At 42.4% G+C, this 15,369-nt stretch overlaps 1 protein-coding gene across 1 annotated transcript; it reads left to right on the top strand.

Annotated features, from left to right (window-relative positions):
• The first annotated feature begins 338 nt into the window (after positions 1-338).
• LOC122875171 (zinc finger protein 536-like) lies at positions 339-15,162 on the top strand. The gene is made up of 4 exons (XM_044194023.1): positions 339-347; positions 741-2,397; positions 7,879-8,823; positions 14,724-15,162. Exons 1-4 carry the CDS (start codon positions 339-341, stop codon positions 14,957-14,959), a joined length of 2,847 nt encoding a protein of 948 aa, XP_044049958.1. The 3' UTR covers positions 14,960-15,162.
• Positions 15,163-15,369: the final 207 nt, after the last annotated feature.

The raw sequence follows: 15,369 nt of genomic DNA, 5'->3' as shown, positions 1-15,369 counted from the left end.
ATTTTCCTTAGTACTCCTGTGACATAATTATCCTGGTAAAGGTTTTATTCAAATATGCAATAGACCTGCTTGAAAAAGCTTAACTCTCTTACTTTAATCTTTTTTTAAAAAGCGTTTAAAGATTTGTGAAATGCAAAGGAAGGCCAAGGAGCAGACAGTCTTTGATGTTTGCGCTGCCTTAGCATTGTGTGTCAGTACAAAATGATCAAGACAAAGATTTTCACCTTACCCTTTAGTAAAGATGAGATATTTGTTGAGGAAGCCTTTGTGGTTTGACTTAATCAGCGTTTTTACTGTCTCCAACAATAATCTAAAACCACAGGCAATCTTAACACAGGATGAGGAGAGTCAGAACCTACTTTGCTCTATTTCCTGACCTATTTGTGGTGCATCACTGGCATTATACAGCAGTTGCAAAAGTACAGATTTACACACTTAATTGACAGCTCATAACCTCACAGACATTTTACTCACCTGTTCTTGGGCTTTCCGGGCTGGAAATTAATGTATTTGAATAATTTATTTGTTTGGGCAGAATTTGAATGCACTTAATGTTCCTTTTGTTTTCTCTTTAGGTCTGAGCTACAACTATCTGATGTTTCATCTGAACAGCATGAATCCACATCCTGTTTCAACTGAATAAGTGCAAACAGTCAGCTTACAGTTCACTGCTAACTTTCGGACTACCCCACATAGACACCCCAGACCACCATACTGTAACATCAGCCAGTCCCTGAAAGGACAGCTTCATTACCCTGTCCACCCACCCAATTAGGAGCCAGATGGCGCTTCTGGCCAATCAAATCATGGATGCAAGGATTCTCAGCAGTATGAACGGGAGAGCAGAGCTTTCCCAGTTCTTGAGAGTCACCAATCCAAGCATCGTCTCCCAGGTAAATTCCACCCAGGATGACAATCGCAAGAACAGGAAGTATCCCTGCCCGTTGTGTGGAAAGCGCTTCCGCTTCAACAGCATCCTTTCCCTTCACATGCGTACACACACTGGTGAGAAGCCCTTCAAGTGCCCATACTGCGACCACAGGGCTGCACAGAAGGGAAACCTGAAGATACACCTCCGTACTCACAAGCAAGGCATTCTGGGTAAAGGCCGTGGGCGAATTAGGGAGGAGAATAGGTTGCTTCATGAGCTTGAGGAAAGGGCAATACTAAGGGACAGGCAGACGCGAGCTGGTCATGTTAGCCAACAGCAAACATCTGATATAAATCAACTTGAAAAGTCCCAACTGCCACAGATTGTCCCGACACAACTGCCATTCTTAACCAACTCTGGTGCTGTAGAGAGCCAAGCACATACATCTACATCTCCTAAGGTGACTGCCATCCATGATGATCCCATCCAGCCCCAACCCACCGGCTTCCGCTGCTCATTCTGTAAGGGCAAGTTCAGGAAGCAGCAGGAGCTTGAGCGCCACATCAGGATCCTACATAAACCCTATAAATGCACGCTGTGCGAGTTTGCTGCTTCGCATGAGGAGGAGCTCATTGGCCACGTTGAGACAACGCATATAACTGCTGATGCAGGTTCAGGGCAGAAGCCTGCGATGGGGGCTGGTGACAAGAGGAAGCCCATTGGTGAATTCCCCTGCGAGGTGTGCGGCCAGACCTTCAGCCAGGCCTGGTTCCTGAAGGGTCACATGAGGAAACACAAGGACTCTTTTGAGCACTGCTGTCAAATCTGTGGCCGTCGATTCAAAGAACCCTGGTTCCTCAAGAACCACATGAAGGTCCATCTCAATAAACTGGCTACTAAGCGTAATCTCCCTGCTGAGCATGACACCTCTGTTAACATGAGTAACCTAACACAAGACCATCATAGCAACCTCTATCCGCAGTACATCTCCCGCATTCACAACAGGTTCCTCACGGCTGAGAGAGCTGACCGTCAAGATTATAACCAGGTACTTGCCACAGCAAACGTTGACATGAAGGTTAGGGAGATGTTAGGGAGGATGATTTCCTCAGGTCCAGGCCCTTTGACAGATGCGGAGAGCTCCTCTTTGTTGGGTTTAAATCATATCCACCCTCCACTGAGCTCCACTAGCGTGGAATATCTGCAGAAAGTCATCTCTAACAGAGATACGCTCAACAGCAGCAGCTACCCAGGCTGGCAGATCATGACACCAGTGCTACCTGTTGAGCAGCAAATGTTCAGTCCTGAAGACCAGCAGCAGTGCTCTTCCTACCTGCCTGAGAGATGCCTCGCTGTAGACGATGGGAAAGTGTGTCTCGGTGACCCAGACACTAAGGCCATCAGCAGACCCGGTAGCCCAGGCAGCATGAGTCATCATGGGCCAACAGAGATCATCACAGAGACAGGGAGCTCCCACTCTGGCAGCGTGCTCAACCATCCACCACAGTCTTCTTCTCCAGCTACAGGTAATTCAGTCAAGGAAAGCGATTTTTTTCACTGAAGGCTATTTTAAGATCTTGTTAAAGAGGCACTCTAACGATTTTACACATTAAGTTCGGTTTACTTGACACGAGAAGTACTACTCAGCCTGTGACAATAGCTGGATAATGTTTTTTGTGAATCTGGAGGGAGTTTTCCAAAGTTTGAAAAAAATAACCCTGATGATGTCATCAGGGTCTAATAAATGACACTATCCAGTTGCATTATTCCATTAAGCTGGAGCCAGTATTTATGGAGCTTGACCCATACTCGAAACTAAAAGTCAGAATATCTGGGCCTCTGCTGCTTCGATTTTGACCATTCTTTTTTAAAACATTTCTGGGTCAGTTTGCCTTTAATTGACAGCAGAGAAGCAGACAGGAAATACAGGGAAAGCGAGAGATAGGGATAACATGCAACAAAGGTCCCTGCCTGGATTTGAACCAGAAACATGTGGTTTACATGGTACGCGCCTCAGCCTGTAGGCTACCATGACACCCTGACTGTTCTTTTCTTAACATACTGAATCACAGGAGTAGCCCTTTAACATTTTGTCAGTTCTTTGCAGGATTACATGTTTCTAGTCTGAGAATTGATACGAGGTCTATCACAACAAAGAATCAAATTTATGCATCTCATAATCTTTTCTATATGTTTTCTTTTTTTCCTATTTTTTAAATATAATAGCTAAGTGACAGCTGTGGTCTCATCTTTCTTCCCACTTAATGTAGGTGGACATGACGCTCAGGGTCAGCAACACCACCACAGATATTACTGTCATCCACAAGGACTTTGTCTTCCTTTTAAAGATAATGGCATCATGTTGAATTGTAGGGATAATTAGTACCCTCTATTTTTTATCCGTCACATCCCCACCCCTTGCCTACGGGGGCACAAGATGTTAATGCATGCCATCTGGTGTTTTTAATGATTTGATATATACCACCCAGTGATTTTTATGATTTGATCTACCACCTGGTATTTTTATTGATAGTCTTCTGTTCCACCTGGTGATTTGGATGATTCGACTCTCTGGGTAAATGCCTTTCTTGTCATGGCATCCTGCTAACATGTTATCATGAACCTAAATTACTGCTATAACAGCATTGTTAAGAGAAGAAGAATAAATCCAAACTTTTGTTCTGTTTCTTCATAGCTTATGACTATGGTTATTTTCTACTGGAGTACTGCTGTTATGTACATCTCAGTCTGATGCGCTCTTGTGGCATTTGATCCAGTATCCTCTTAAATGATGGCCGTATAGCAGAGATAAATGGATCAGGTCTAATCTCATTAGTTATTTTGTGTCCATATTATACACACATACTGGTATATGTATATTTACATGTAAATGCTCACAGTTTATGTCCAAATCCCTCTCTGGTTGCTCTTTAAGAAACATATTCAAGCTCTGTTGTTTTTACTTTCCCTCCTCTCCCCTATCTCCAAGACCATACGGTGTCACTTCCAGAAACATTTATGATAGCTGGCTAGCTGAGGATTTGAGTGCACACAGTTCTGGGATGGCACATTCGGTATCAGACTCTAATTTCAGTCAATATTAAGCATGGAAACTAATTCATTGTAAAGGTCAGGCGTCATTGCTTTAGTCAATGATGGATCCGGCAGGCTCTCTCTCCCCCTCTCCTCCTCTCCTCCTCTCCTCTCTGTTCTTAGTCTTGTGTAATGGTAGACTCACTCTGGGGGCTTAGCACCGCATTGTTTAGCTCTGACAATATATCCCAGAGACCTCTGCAGCTGCTCCCTGCGCTCACAATGACAGATTAATTAACACAATCACACGCTGCTGGCCCTGGCTCAACACACAGGTCTGCTGCGGGACAGATAGGTAAATCCTACACATATGGAGAACACGCACCACTTGATGAGGGTTTAATAACAGGGATAAGTTTTTTCGGAGGTGGGGGGTTGTAACTGATCAAGTCTGTCTGTCTCGATGGTTTGGACGTGGAGGAAGAGAGAGGGAGAGAGCAAGTGTTTTCTAATTCAGGAGAGCGGAGATGCTGAGGAAGAATTACCACTGCCAGATGTTCAGCTTGAGGAACATTGATTAGTCCAGAATTACTGGCTGCATTATTCATAGTCAGCCTATGGTGGTCATGAAGTTATTGATGTTCTCAATATGGATAGCAAATATAGTACAGTCATGGCTGTCAGAGTGAGAGACAGCTTCTTTGCTTGATACATCCAGATACAGTGCTGGATTTAGATTTTTAACTACAAAACCCCAGCATCTTAAATTAGAAATCACGCTTTGATTTCAATAGAAAGCGTGTGTCACGAAAAATACTTCTCTGAAAATCTCATCAGGACAGATTTGAAAATGCAGTTTGACTTTAATTATAATCTGAGATTAAGAGTAACGACTCTTCTTAAAATGATAAACTAATGAAGGGTGCATGCTTCAGGCCTCTGACCTACATTGGACCACTTAGATCCCAGCTCAGAATAAAAACATGCCTAACAAACATAAAATGCTCTGACAGTTATTAATTAGTCCCATTCAATACTCTTAACCTCAAGGTCAATGAGCAGACACCATGTAATGATGTTGTCCCCACATGTGTTTTCTCCCTTATTCCCTGCTTTTACACTTCTTTTATTGTAAGCGTTACAGCTAAGAGAGCCTGAAATGATAAGCGTCTGGAAAACTGTGAATGGTAATTTGAGCAGAGGTTTACCCAGAAACACAGATAAAGCATGCTGCTGTACAGAGTATCACCTTTCATTTGGCTTTTCCAGTTACATTAGTCTATTCTTTGTGATTGCTGACAGTAAAAGCATCTTTTAACTAAACTGGTCCTTATCTAACTCAGTCCTGTGTCGGGCTTAACAAATTCAGCTCTTATTCAGAGATCAGAGTCAGTCTGACTGGTTTGTCTAAACTGATTACCTGTTGGCTTTTCTGCCTCGCTCTCACTTCTGTCTTTTAATCCTCTTTTTAATTATTATTGCAGATATGAGGCTCAAATTAAGCTCAAAATGCTTGTTTTCCTAGCATGCAGATAAAAAGATTTACCCAGGGAGTTCTCAACACCTGCCTTGAAATATTGTTCCACCGTCTCCTGAATGCCATTTGGCTTAATTGACTTGGAAACGTCCCAAATGCGTCATTGACTATGTGGTCTAATTAATATTAATAATATATGCTATTATAAACATCAAAGAACATCTGGTGCCCCTGTTTTTCTCACCAGTCTTGTGTGTGACTCTCGCTCTCACTCTGTTTCATCTTAAACCAAACCAGCCACTATGTATCTTTGTTTTGCATTTTAGGTGCTTGATTGCATTTATAGAAAGAGCCAAAGCCCCACTGTATGTAGAGTTTGATATCTACAATATAACTGCCAAATGCCTATGTAAGCACAAAGTATGTGAGCCCGTGATTGCATTGACGGTGATGTATGGTTGTAAATCTTAAAAGCCTATTTCCATATGAAATGAATCACTTGTCCAAGTCCAGCTGCATGCTTTTTCCATAGACACGGCTCACTTGAGGTATTTATTTATTTATTTACCTTATTCCTCTGCTTTGCACATCCAGTAAGAGCGGATAACTCATACACATCACTTCATTAGATGCTCTGTGTTAGGTGAGAGAGGCTGGGGTTTGTAATGATGCGGTAATTGGAGTTTTGGTTGATAAATCTAAGCTCTAAAATTACTCCCCTCACATAATGTGAGCCTCGGCAGTGTAAGTAAATCTTAAACTGATTAAGTTAGCATGAACCAAGCAATCACAAAGATGGCACCCGTCCAAAGGAAGAGAAAAAAGGCAGAGTCTTCATTCTTTGTGTTGTTTTACCGCTTTCATGTAGGCTGGCAAATGGGTTTAGGAAGGTCCACGCTGAAAGATGAGGTCAGATATATGTGTTTTCTGCATTTGGAGCTGGCCGGTAATGTCATCGTAATTTAAGCCACAGAATAATTGAGATATATTGCGTGTCTGAATGAGTTCCATTAAGCTGTTTGGATTTTTTTTGTCTGTTACTGGAGACAAGGGTGTGGCACTGTTGACGTCTCTTTCCCGCTCTTGCACGCCCACACACGTCGTCACGCACATTAAATGTACGCAGACATTAAATCAAACATACTGTACACACAAACACACAAACACACACACACACACAAACATATACAGTACAAACAGGGGTGACTGTCTTTAGATCAAGGACACACATTTGCCATTTCAGCAGTGATTTTTCAATTTCATTAGGTTCAGCTCTATTATATTAATATGTGGGTGTTATTTTACAGTTTCGTACTTTTGAAATAGTAAAATCAGCCTTCCTTTTACTACCATTCATCTCGCAAAGGTGGTTTTTCTATTAAAGTTGGAAACAAATTAAAGTAACAACTACAGATCATTAGATTTAGATTTACCTCAGAGAATTACCTCAGGGTCAGATCTTGAGGTGTATGAAATTGATATTTCTCTGGCAGGGATGAATCACTGTTGTAACTCAGATATTAGTCCATTAAAGAAGAACAATAAGGCATCAATATGCATAGAATTAAATTAATGGTGGTGGGTTTATCTCCCTATCCCAGACGCATCCCTAAAAGACACAGTATAATGTATGACCTGACCTTCAAATGCCAGGAGAGTGTTGGGCAATAAACTGCCAATATTTGTGGCTTAATGGCGTTGGATGACTTTTACTGTAATTGGAATGGCAGCGAAACAGCTGGGCTGTTTAAAGACAGTGCAAGGCTGAGGTCTCAGACAATCACTAACTCAAAATGGTCACAGGGAGTGTGTTTAACCCTGGAGGGTGTTTCTGTGATGGCTGTAAGGATTAAACTGTAGGTAAACAGAGGGAAGAAGGCTTTTAAATTACCTTTAATTAAAAGTTATGGTGAGCAGGATCAAATTTTGTTTCCAGATGGATATTTTTCACTGGCTAAAAGGAGAAAAATTACCCTTTGTCATTCTCCACAATAATACACTTTGTACTTTTTGAATTATGGTTCCAACACACCATTTTTCAAGTATGAAGCAAAAATAAACTCAGCCACAGTACATGGTACGGTTAATCAGAACTGCTCACATGTTGGACTTCATTATTTTTGACTGGGAAACCCACATACTGGTTTTGATGGAATGAGGTTCTTGTCTAAGACATCTGCCTTGTTCTAGTTGCTTTAAATTTGACTGTTTATTATTTCTGGAAGAATCTTGTTTGGTGTTAACATCTTTGGGTGTATTTATTGCACATGGTGGTGGCGTCCATACTGTAAAATGATGGATCACTGGAGCTGAAAGCTGATTACAAGCTTGATTTACTGCAGGGCAGCACTTAAATCATTCAACTCAGCCTGTTGTGGGATTGCAACATTTTTCATGTTTAGACAACGGTTGTTGGTACATACTTTTCTCAGAACAAAATACTCAGTATGCCTCATATACACATAGTTTCCTAATCTGCTGTTATTGTCTGTGCTAGGTGAAAAAGTCTACAGGTGTCCACCCTCCAGTGACTACACCGCTGCACAGACAGCCTCCCTCAGCTTCCATCTGGATCGCTACCACTTCCCCCACTGGCAGAACAGCAGGGATCTTTCTTCTCCACTGCAGCCCTCCAGCAGCAGCAGCAGCTCCAGCCCCAACCCCAATCCCAAGCTCAGACCTAGATCCAGGGAAGACTGGAGCCCAGCTGCAGGTCACTACCTTGGTCTGGAGAGCCACAGTGAAAACCCCCTGCTCATCAACAAGCAGTCTGACCTCACTGACAAAGATGCAGGTGTAGATGGCTCTTTATCTGCTCAAACCAGGAAGTCCCAGTATGAGCCTTTAGATTTGTCTGTCAGACCAGAGTCTATCATGTCTCATTCAGCTATGTCTCCTGCTGTACTGGTACAGATGTCTGGCGTTTTTAGTAATGGACTCTCCTCCTCCATTACCCGCCGGCTACAAAGTTACTCTAATGCCGCAGCTGAACTCAGTGTGAAACCCGCATATCAGTGTGACCTTTTGATGCAGGGAACAAAAGAAGAGATGAACACACAGAATGCAGGCTTGGCAGGTCACGACGGTGAAGGTGAATTTGAGAAATCTGAGCTAGGGAGAGAGGACGGAAATGACATTGCTGCCAAGTGGAAGATGCTGAAAAATAATGTCCTCAAGCTAGAGGAGCTGGGACAGGCCAACGCTGATTTCCAGGCTCCTGGCGAGAAGAAGCACAACAAGCTGGGACCTTGGGGCAGAGCTGTGGCTGAATCTCCTATCTCCTCTCTGGAGAACTTGACTCCAGGACAGGCGGATCAACTCCAGCACCAGGGCGGCTTGCTCTCCTTCCTCAGATCCCAGGGGAGCCTCAGCAGCACACCTGCCGGCGCACACAAAGCCAGTCTGAACGGCGGGGGGGACATAGAGAAAGATGTTGCATCAGGTGAGCATCAGCTTATATATCATATATGTTAAATGCAGCTGTCATTGTTATCAAGATGTAGCCAGGGCTGCCATCACATATGAAAGTATCTATTGCCACCTAGTGGAAAAAACGGTCCATCCTTTTTTTTCATCTTGTTATCTCCTTTCAGATGCTTTGTATCACCCCATCTGAATGTGACTGCAGATGGCAATGTAACAATATTATAATTGGTTAACTTAATTCTATATATAAGTGGCTGACTAGCGTGCTGGCTGTATGTTTTTTTTAATCAATGTGTGACCTTGTCAGCCACAAGGATGCTGCTATAGAAATCCCAAAACAAGTTTTTGTCAGTATCTCAGCCTTCATCATCTAACAGCGGAAGTGTGAAGAGTGAGTGTGAGTGTGTGAATAAATCATTCCAATTACAAACAACACACTTCCCTTATACTTATAGCACTTAAGTTTTTTTTTCCTCTTACCAGATCTTATCTCTGATCTCAAATAAGGGCTAAAGAAGACACAGGTGTGTGGCACTGATTACCCCTACACTTTAAAGGATGATATAATCTCCTTGTGTGATAGGTTACAAATCGCCCAAGCCAATGGAGCCCACTGATGGAGAGGCTTAAGCTCTTGTACTGGTGTGATATGCTTGCTGAGTGCAGATTTAATAATGCTGTCTCTCAGGAGAGGGAATCCAACAGCTGGGGTCTTTGATATGCATGTATTATGAGTGCAACATGATACACCTTCCCTCTGATCCCTCTCTTATTCAGAAACTCAATATGTTCATGTGAAAGACAGGAAAGTGCCTGTCAACTCCATTAGGGATTAACATCTGTTCCCTTTCTTTATGATTCTAACAGCAAGATGTAGTTTTCTATTTGATTGTACAGATGGTTATTATAATATGCCGAGAAGCACCCCTCCACTTCAACTCCTGTCATAGCCATCACACTGTTCATGTTTCTTTCTTGCTTTTATTGTGTATAATGCCGTTTGAATTAAAAAATTAGATAGGATTTAGAAAAGCTGGCAGTTTTGTTTTTGAGTTGTATTTGAGCAAACCTTATGTTTTAAATTCTTTTAAAATCTAAGAACAATTAGCATCATTAAACAATGTTTTACCTCAAATACAGCATATTATACTGTGGCTATGGCTATTGCGATCTGATCAATATATTGTTAGCTGCTAGGAGTTATTTCAAGCATCCCTCGCCTTTTGTTTGCTGCAGATTGATCCTTCATATTTTCCCCTCTCCCAGCGGAAGTAGATGTCAAAGACACAATAAACACCTGTCAGTCAAACTGGACATTGAGATGGGTAACTGACATTGAGAGTCCAATGAGTGTCCTCTAAAACTGAACTAAGCAGGTGGCCCGGCAGCCTGTCCTGTCTGCAGTGCTGACCAGGTGGCTTTGTCATGGGGCTGTCTCCTGTTGCCCCCATCTTCTCCATACTGTATGGCACGTCGAGTGGCATGGTGACATATTGCCGGGCAGTTTGGACATGGAGTGATGTGTTTGTGATGACAGTTCAGGTCGGCTCCAATGTGCCAGCAGTGGTAATTGGCCAGATGGTGACCTCTGGTTGAACCTGTCTGCATGCTCATTAGTCTCACTGAGACCTCCCTTGTGTTTTAAACAGAAACTCTTATCTCTGCACTACTCAGACTAAACCACTAGATGGCAACATTTACCACTCTAACAGTTAAACTGTTGAAAAGCTTCTAAATATTTCTCTACCAGGTATTGTGGCATGCTTTCCTATTTCACAGGCACAATTAGGACAACTTTTTTTGAGAACACAGTCTTGTAGGGCCATGGATGCCTTGAGTATTATCTAACTTTAAACCAGTTAATTAAACCAGCCGTCTCTTCTGTGACATCAGATCAGGCCTCTCAGACACATGAGAACAAGTGAATATGAGAAGATCGATAAAGAAAGGATTAAGAATGAAAGAGCAACAGAGGGCAGGGAGAAAGAAAAGGCCCTGATTTGAAAGGTTGAAAGGGGTGAGTCATTATCTCATTGTCTGACCTCTATATACCCTCCGCGGAGAGGGTGACAGAGAGCGAGAGAAAAAGGAGAGAGAAAAGGAGCGAGAAAGATCACCATAGATGGAGATAGATGGAGCGACAGCGAGGTGAAAGAGGAGCGGTAGTGCGGCTGTCTCCATGAGCAGATGTCGTTTGAGGGCAGCGAGAGGGCAGCGCGGCCTGCCTTTGTGCCGTGCTTCTCCCCATAGAGATAATGAAGGGTGGAGCACTGGGAAGGATGTGCAGTCATCACTCACTGTCTGTGTGCCATCAGAGCTCAGCCCTGTGTCATCCGTCACCATTCAGCTCCTCTGGCCCCCGTCGGCCCCGCCACTGTCATCATGGTCATTATCTCAGCCTGTGACACACAACACACTCTCACACACACACACACACACACACACACACACACACACACAGGAAAACATGTGTGCAGGTGCAAACATATACATGTGTACAACCACATGCAAATATGCACTTAGGTAGGGCAGGGTATGGTTTAAAATGTTTTGATACTAGTGCCTATACAATATATGAGTTTCAATACCAATACCAAAATAAAACCTTTTTTTTCCCACCAAACAAAAGAAGCCAACGTTCTCAAATGATAAATGTTGATAGCATGAATGAAATACTAAAATTTGCAAAATTATTATTCAAATCAGTAAATATCAGTTTAATGCCAACTTTCGATACTTGACAGTTTTCATTACTCGGTACTACGGACATATTTCGGTCAGTCACAGTCCTACTTATGGCAAGAGTACAAACTTGTACTTAAAGGAATAGTTTGATTTCTTGCTTTTTCTCTTTCTTGCTGAGAGTTAGATGAAAAGATACCAATCTCATATCTGTCTGTTCTCTGTAAAATATGAAGCTACAGCCAGGAGAAGGTTAGCTTAACTACCATAAAGACTGTAAACAAGGAAACAGCTAGCCTGGCTCTGTCTGGTCAGGTTTTAAACAAACTCCCAGGTTAGCTTAACTTTTTTGAAAGACAAAGAATCAGGTGAATGATAGAATTATTACCCAATTGTAAACAACAATTTATAGACTGACTTCCTGGTTCATCTTTGACCTAGCATATAAGGGATTATATTATTTTAGATGTGCTCACTTTCAGTTTAATCTCCAAATAAAGTGGTTTAGATAATCTGGCTAAACTATTAGCTTGTTTACAACCTGTCTGATTGTCTGACTTGCACATGTTTCTTGCCCTGTCTGACTTTGTTGTAGTGATGGTGCCGCGTTCCCAGATCTCAGCAATTACTTTGGTGAGTACAATGTTATCATAACAGATGGAAATGAAGGCCAAAATTACATAAGACCCAAGTTGTAATAAACCAGAATTGTCCTTTAATACAGACCAAAGTCAGTAATCACTCATTCTGTTTTTCTTTCTTCACTATTCCTCTCAACACCACACAATCCCACCCCTCTCATTTCCTGTCCAGTCTATTTGTGCATCTGTGTACGTGCACATGGAGTGCCTGAACGTGTGTGTGTGTGTGTGTTTGTGTGTGTGTGTGTGTGTGTGTGTGTGTGTGTGAGTGTATGTGGCTGGTCTGATGCTGTGGCTTGAGCAGCCTGTGAATGGAGGATCATGCGGTGAAGAGATGGATGGCTCGGAGCCCACTGCTGTCTCCTCTAATTGTAAAATATTAGTTACATTAGACTCTGGCTTGTGATTAATGGAACTTATTTGGAGGTTGCCCTCTCTTGGACCTCCCCTCTCCTCTGGTGGGAGGGAAGACAGAACAGCAGACCCAGGAGGACACGAGGAGGGAGAAAAAGAAAGGCGATAGAGGCAGAAAAGGGAAGACAAGCAGGGCAACAAGCGACTGATGTACATGCAAGACCTTTTGGCTTATTATTAACTGACATTATGAAATTGTAATAGGCTACAGCATTGTTCACATCATCTGAGCGCATTTACAAGATTTTAACAAGATTGAGGGAAATCTGTTCAGTCTCTCAAGTCACAATGGATGTGTAAAATTTGGGAATGTGTGAATGACAGTTTTACAGTTCCCTACATTCCAGGCTGCAACTATTAAAGCTTAAGACTTTTTAAAGAAAACAACTTTAAAGTTTTTATAAAGGAGTTTAAGAAATGCACAGAATCAGAGATGTTTATTTTCCCTATTTCCTGTTTTTCCACCTCCATTGATTGAGGCTTGGAGAAGTTGAAGTGAGACAGGTGGAGTTTAACATGCACCACAAACTGCTCTGTACCTGGATTTTGACAAAGCTTTTCTTTTGCTCTTGTTCCTCCCAGACAGCTCCCCCTCCCTCCCTCAGTAAGACTACTCTCTCTAACACACACACACACGCACGCACACACACACACAAAACCCTCTGTGCCATCCTGATGATATTCAGATGTGTCAGGCCTCATCCTCTCTCTGACTAGTGTGTGAATGTCGATGTGTGTCCTTTACGGCCATCAGGTTATTATACACCAACAGATGGAGCATTACCTTTTATTGCTCACACCTTCTGTGAGTTTTCCCACTTTTCCCCCCAAAAAACACCTTTTTTATGTAGATGTGAAAACGAGTGTTCAGCTGCCTACAGCTGTCTCGGCTCTGATGAGGAGAAAATAGAGAGGAAGAGGCAAGGGCGGGGTGAAAAGGCTGAGACAGCCCGCAGTTTTTGGGAAGTGATGTCAAATGACATCAGCACATAATGGTTTACTGTAGCCATGAATCACAGAAAAACACATTGAAGTATTAGACAGAGGGGAAAAGAGACAGTCATTATATGAGGTAACATCTCAAAATAGCACAGCAGTGAACAAGGACACATGGCTGTCTAGGTAGACAGGTAAATGAGTCAACCAACACAGTTTTTGTTTTGATCTTAGCAACACCTTCAGGCTTTGGTGTCATACTGATTTTTATTGAGGTCAGATAAACTTCTGGAAGCTATTAACGGTATGCTTTGTTGTTTGTATCTTAAAGGTACACTCTGTGCTATGTCATGTAGGTTCACATTACTTGTAATGGAGTTATGTAGCGGGCGCTAAAGAGGGGGACAGACCGGAAGTTTTGGCATGCCTTGCTTCCCAGCTGCAGACGTATGTCATTCCTCAACTCAACACTTGTGTGTGTGTGTTTATTTGTCTGTCTGTGTGTGTGTGTGTGTGTGTGTGTGTGTGTGTGTGTGTGTGTGTGTGTGTGTTACAATGAATTAGAACTTGCTGGCCTTTCTTATAAAAACCTGTCAGCCCATGAAGTGTTACAGTGTTTTGGTCAAGTTGGAGTGTTAGCAAGTGCAAATTGTTATTATGAGGCCAAATCAATGTCACAGTTTAGACTGTTATTTTATTTTATTACATTTTTCTACAAAACCACAATGACTTTAGCACACTATAACTAACAGGAAACATGTTTGAACCCTGTTTAAACTTCAATGTATGTGTATGGTTTTATTTCTCACTCTGGCATTTCAGATGCTCAGTGTCAAAATGTAACTTCTCACCTGCCAACATCTGGTCTAGAATACAGGAAAAATGTAATATCTAGAATTATTTTCAATCTCACAAAGCTTTTTCATGAACAGAAACCTGTATTGTGTGAAACATTCAGTGAAGTTTTGTCTAGAGTCAGAGCTGTTGGTCTGTTTTAATTTGATTGGCTCACAGCGGTCAGCTGGGACGAGATTTGAGCGCAGGCAAACAGTATAAACAGTCAAATGTTATCATCTCAAAAACTGGCCAATTGGAGTTGATGTTCATTGATTTACTTTTAGACATGCAATGCCACTTTTGGCATTCACCAGGTAGTCATTCCAGACCTTGCAGAGGTTAAATAACTTCAAACTGTATCAGTATTAAGTCTGTTTTCTCTGTCTGCCTTCTTTTTCTTCTCCAGCTCGGAAGCCATTCCAGTGCAGGTACTGCCCCTACAGCGCCTCCCAGAAGGGCAACTTGAAGACTCACGTCCTCTGTGTCCACCGCAAGCCCTTTGACAACAGCCTCTACCCTGACCGCCGCCTCCGACGCTCACACACTCCCCAGAGGCCCTCCAGATTGCCTCAGAGCATCACGGGAGATAACCGTGCACCAGGAAGAGACCAGATCGGCATGACATCACTGTGTGGGACTTGATGTTGTCATGGCAACAGCAGATATAGACTGTTATGATTATTGTTTTAGCTTCAAAGGCGTTAGGATTGAGAATGTTAAAAAAAAAAAGTTAACAACCAACCTTGATGTACATTCCAGTGTTTACTTGAAGAGCCACAGTGCGTATTTATCTGTAGCAAAGAAGCTGCCTATAATAATAAAGTTCATTGTGATGTGAAAGTGTAGCGAGGGTATTTAGTGCCGTTCATTTTGTCAAAAGTGTCCAAACGATTTACTTGTGTTTACATGCATCTATCAGTTCAACACTTGTCTGATTGGGAGAATGTACCGTGCCTGCCCAAAGCACTTGTTCTTTCATCCAGTAAATACCCTGTGTTACATTTTTGTAAATATCGCTCGATTTCCCTTCCAGTCCAGAAGTCTTGTCTATC

Source organism: Siniperca chuatsi, linkage group LG4 (genome assembly GCF_020085105.1).
Source record: "Siniperca chuatsi isolate FFG_IHB_CAS linkage group LG4, ASM2008510v1, whole genome shotgun sequence".
NCBI classification, from domain to species: domain Eukaryota; kingdom Metazoa; phylum Chordata; class Actinopteri; order Centrarchiformes; family Sinipercidae; genus Siniperca; species Siniperca chuatsi.
The sequence above is the reverse complement of the archived record's forward strand: the minus strand, read 5'-3'. Positions and strand labels throughout refer to the sequence as shown.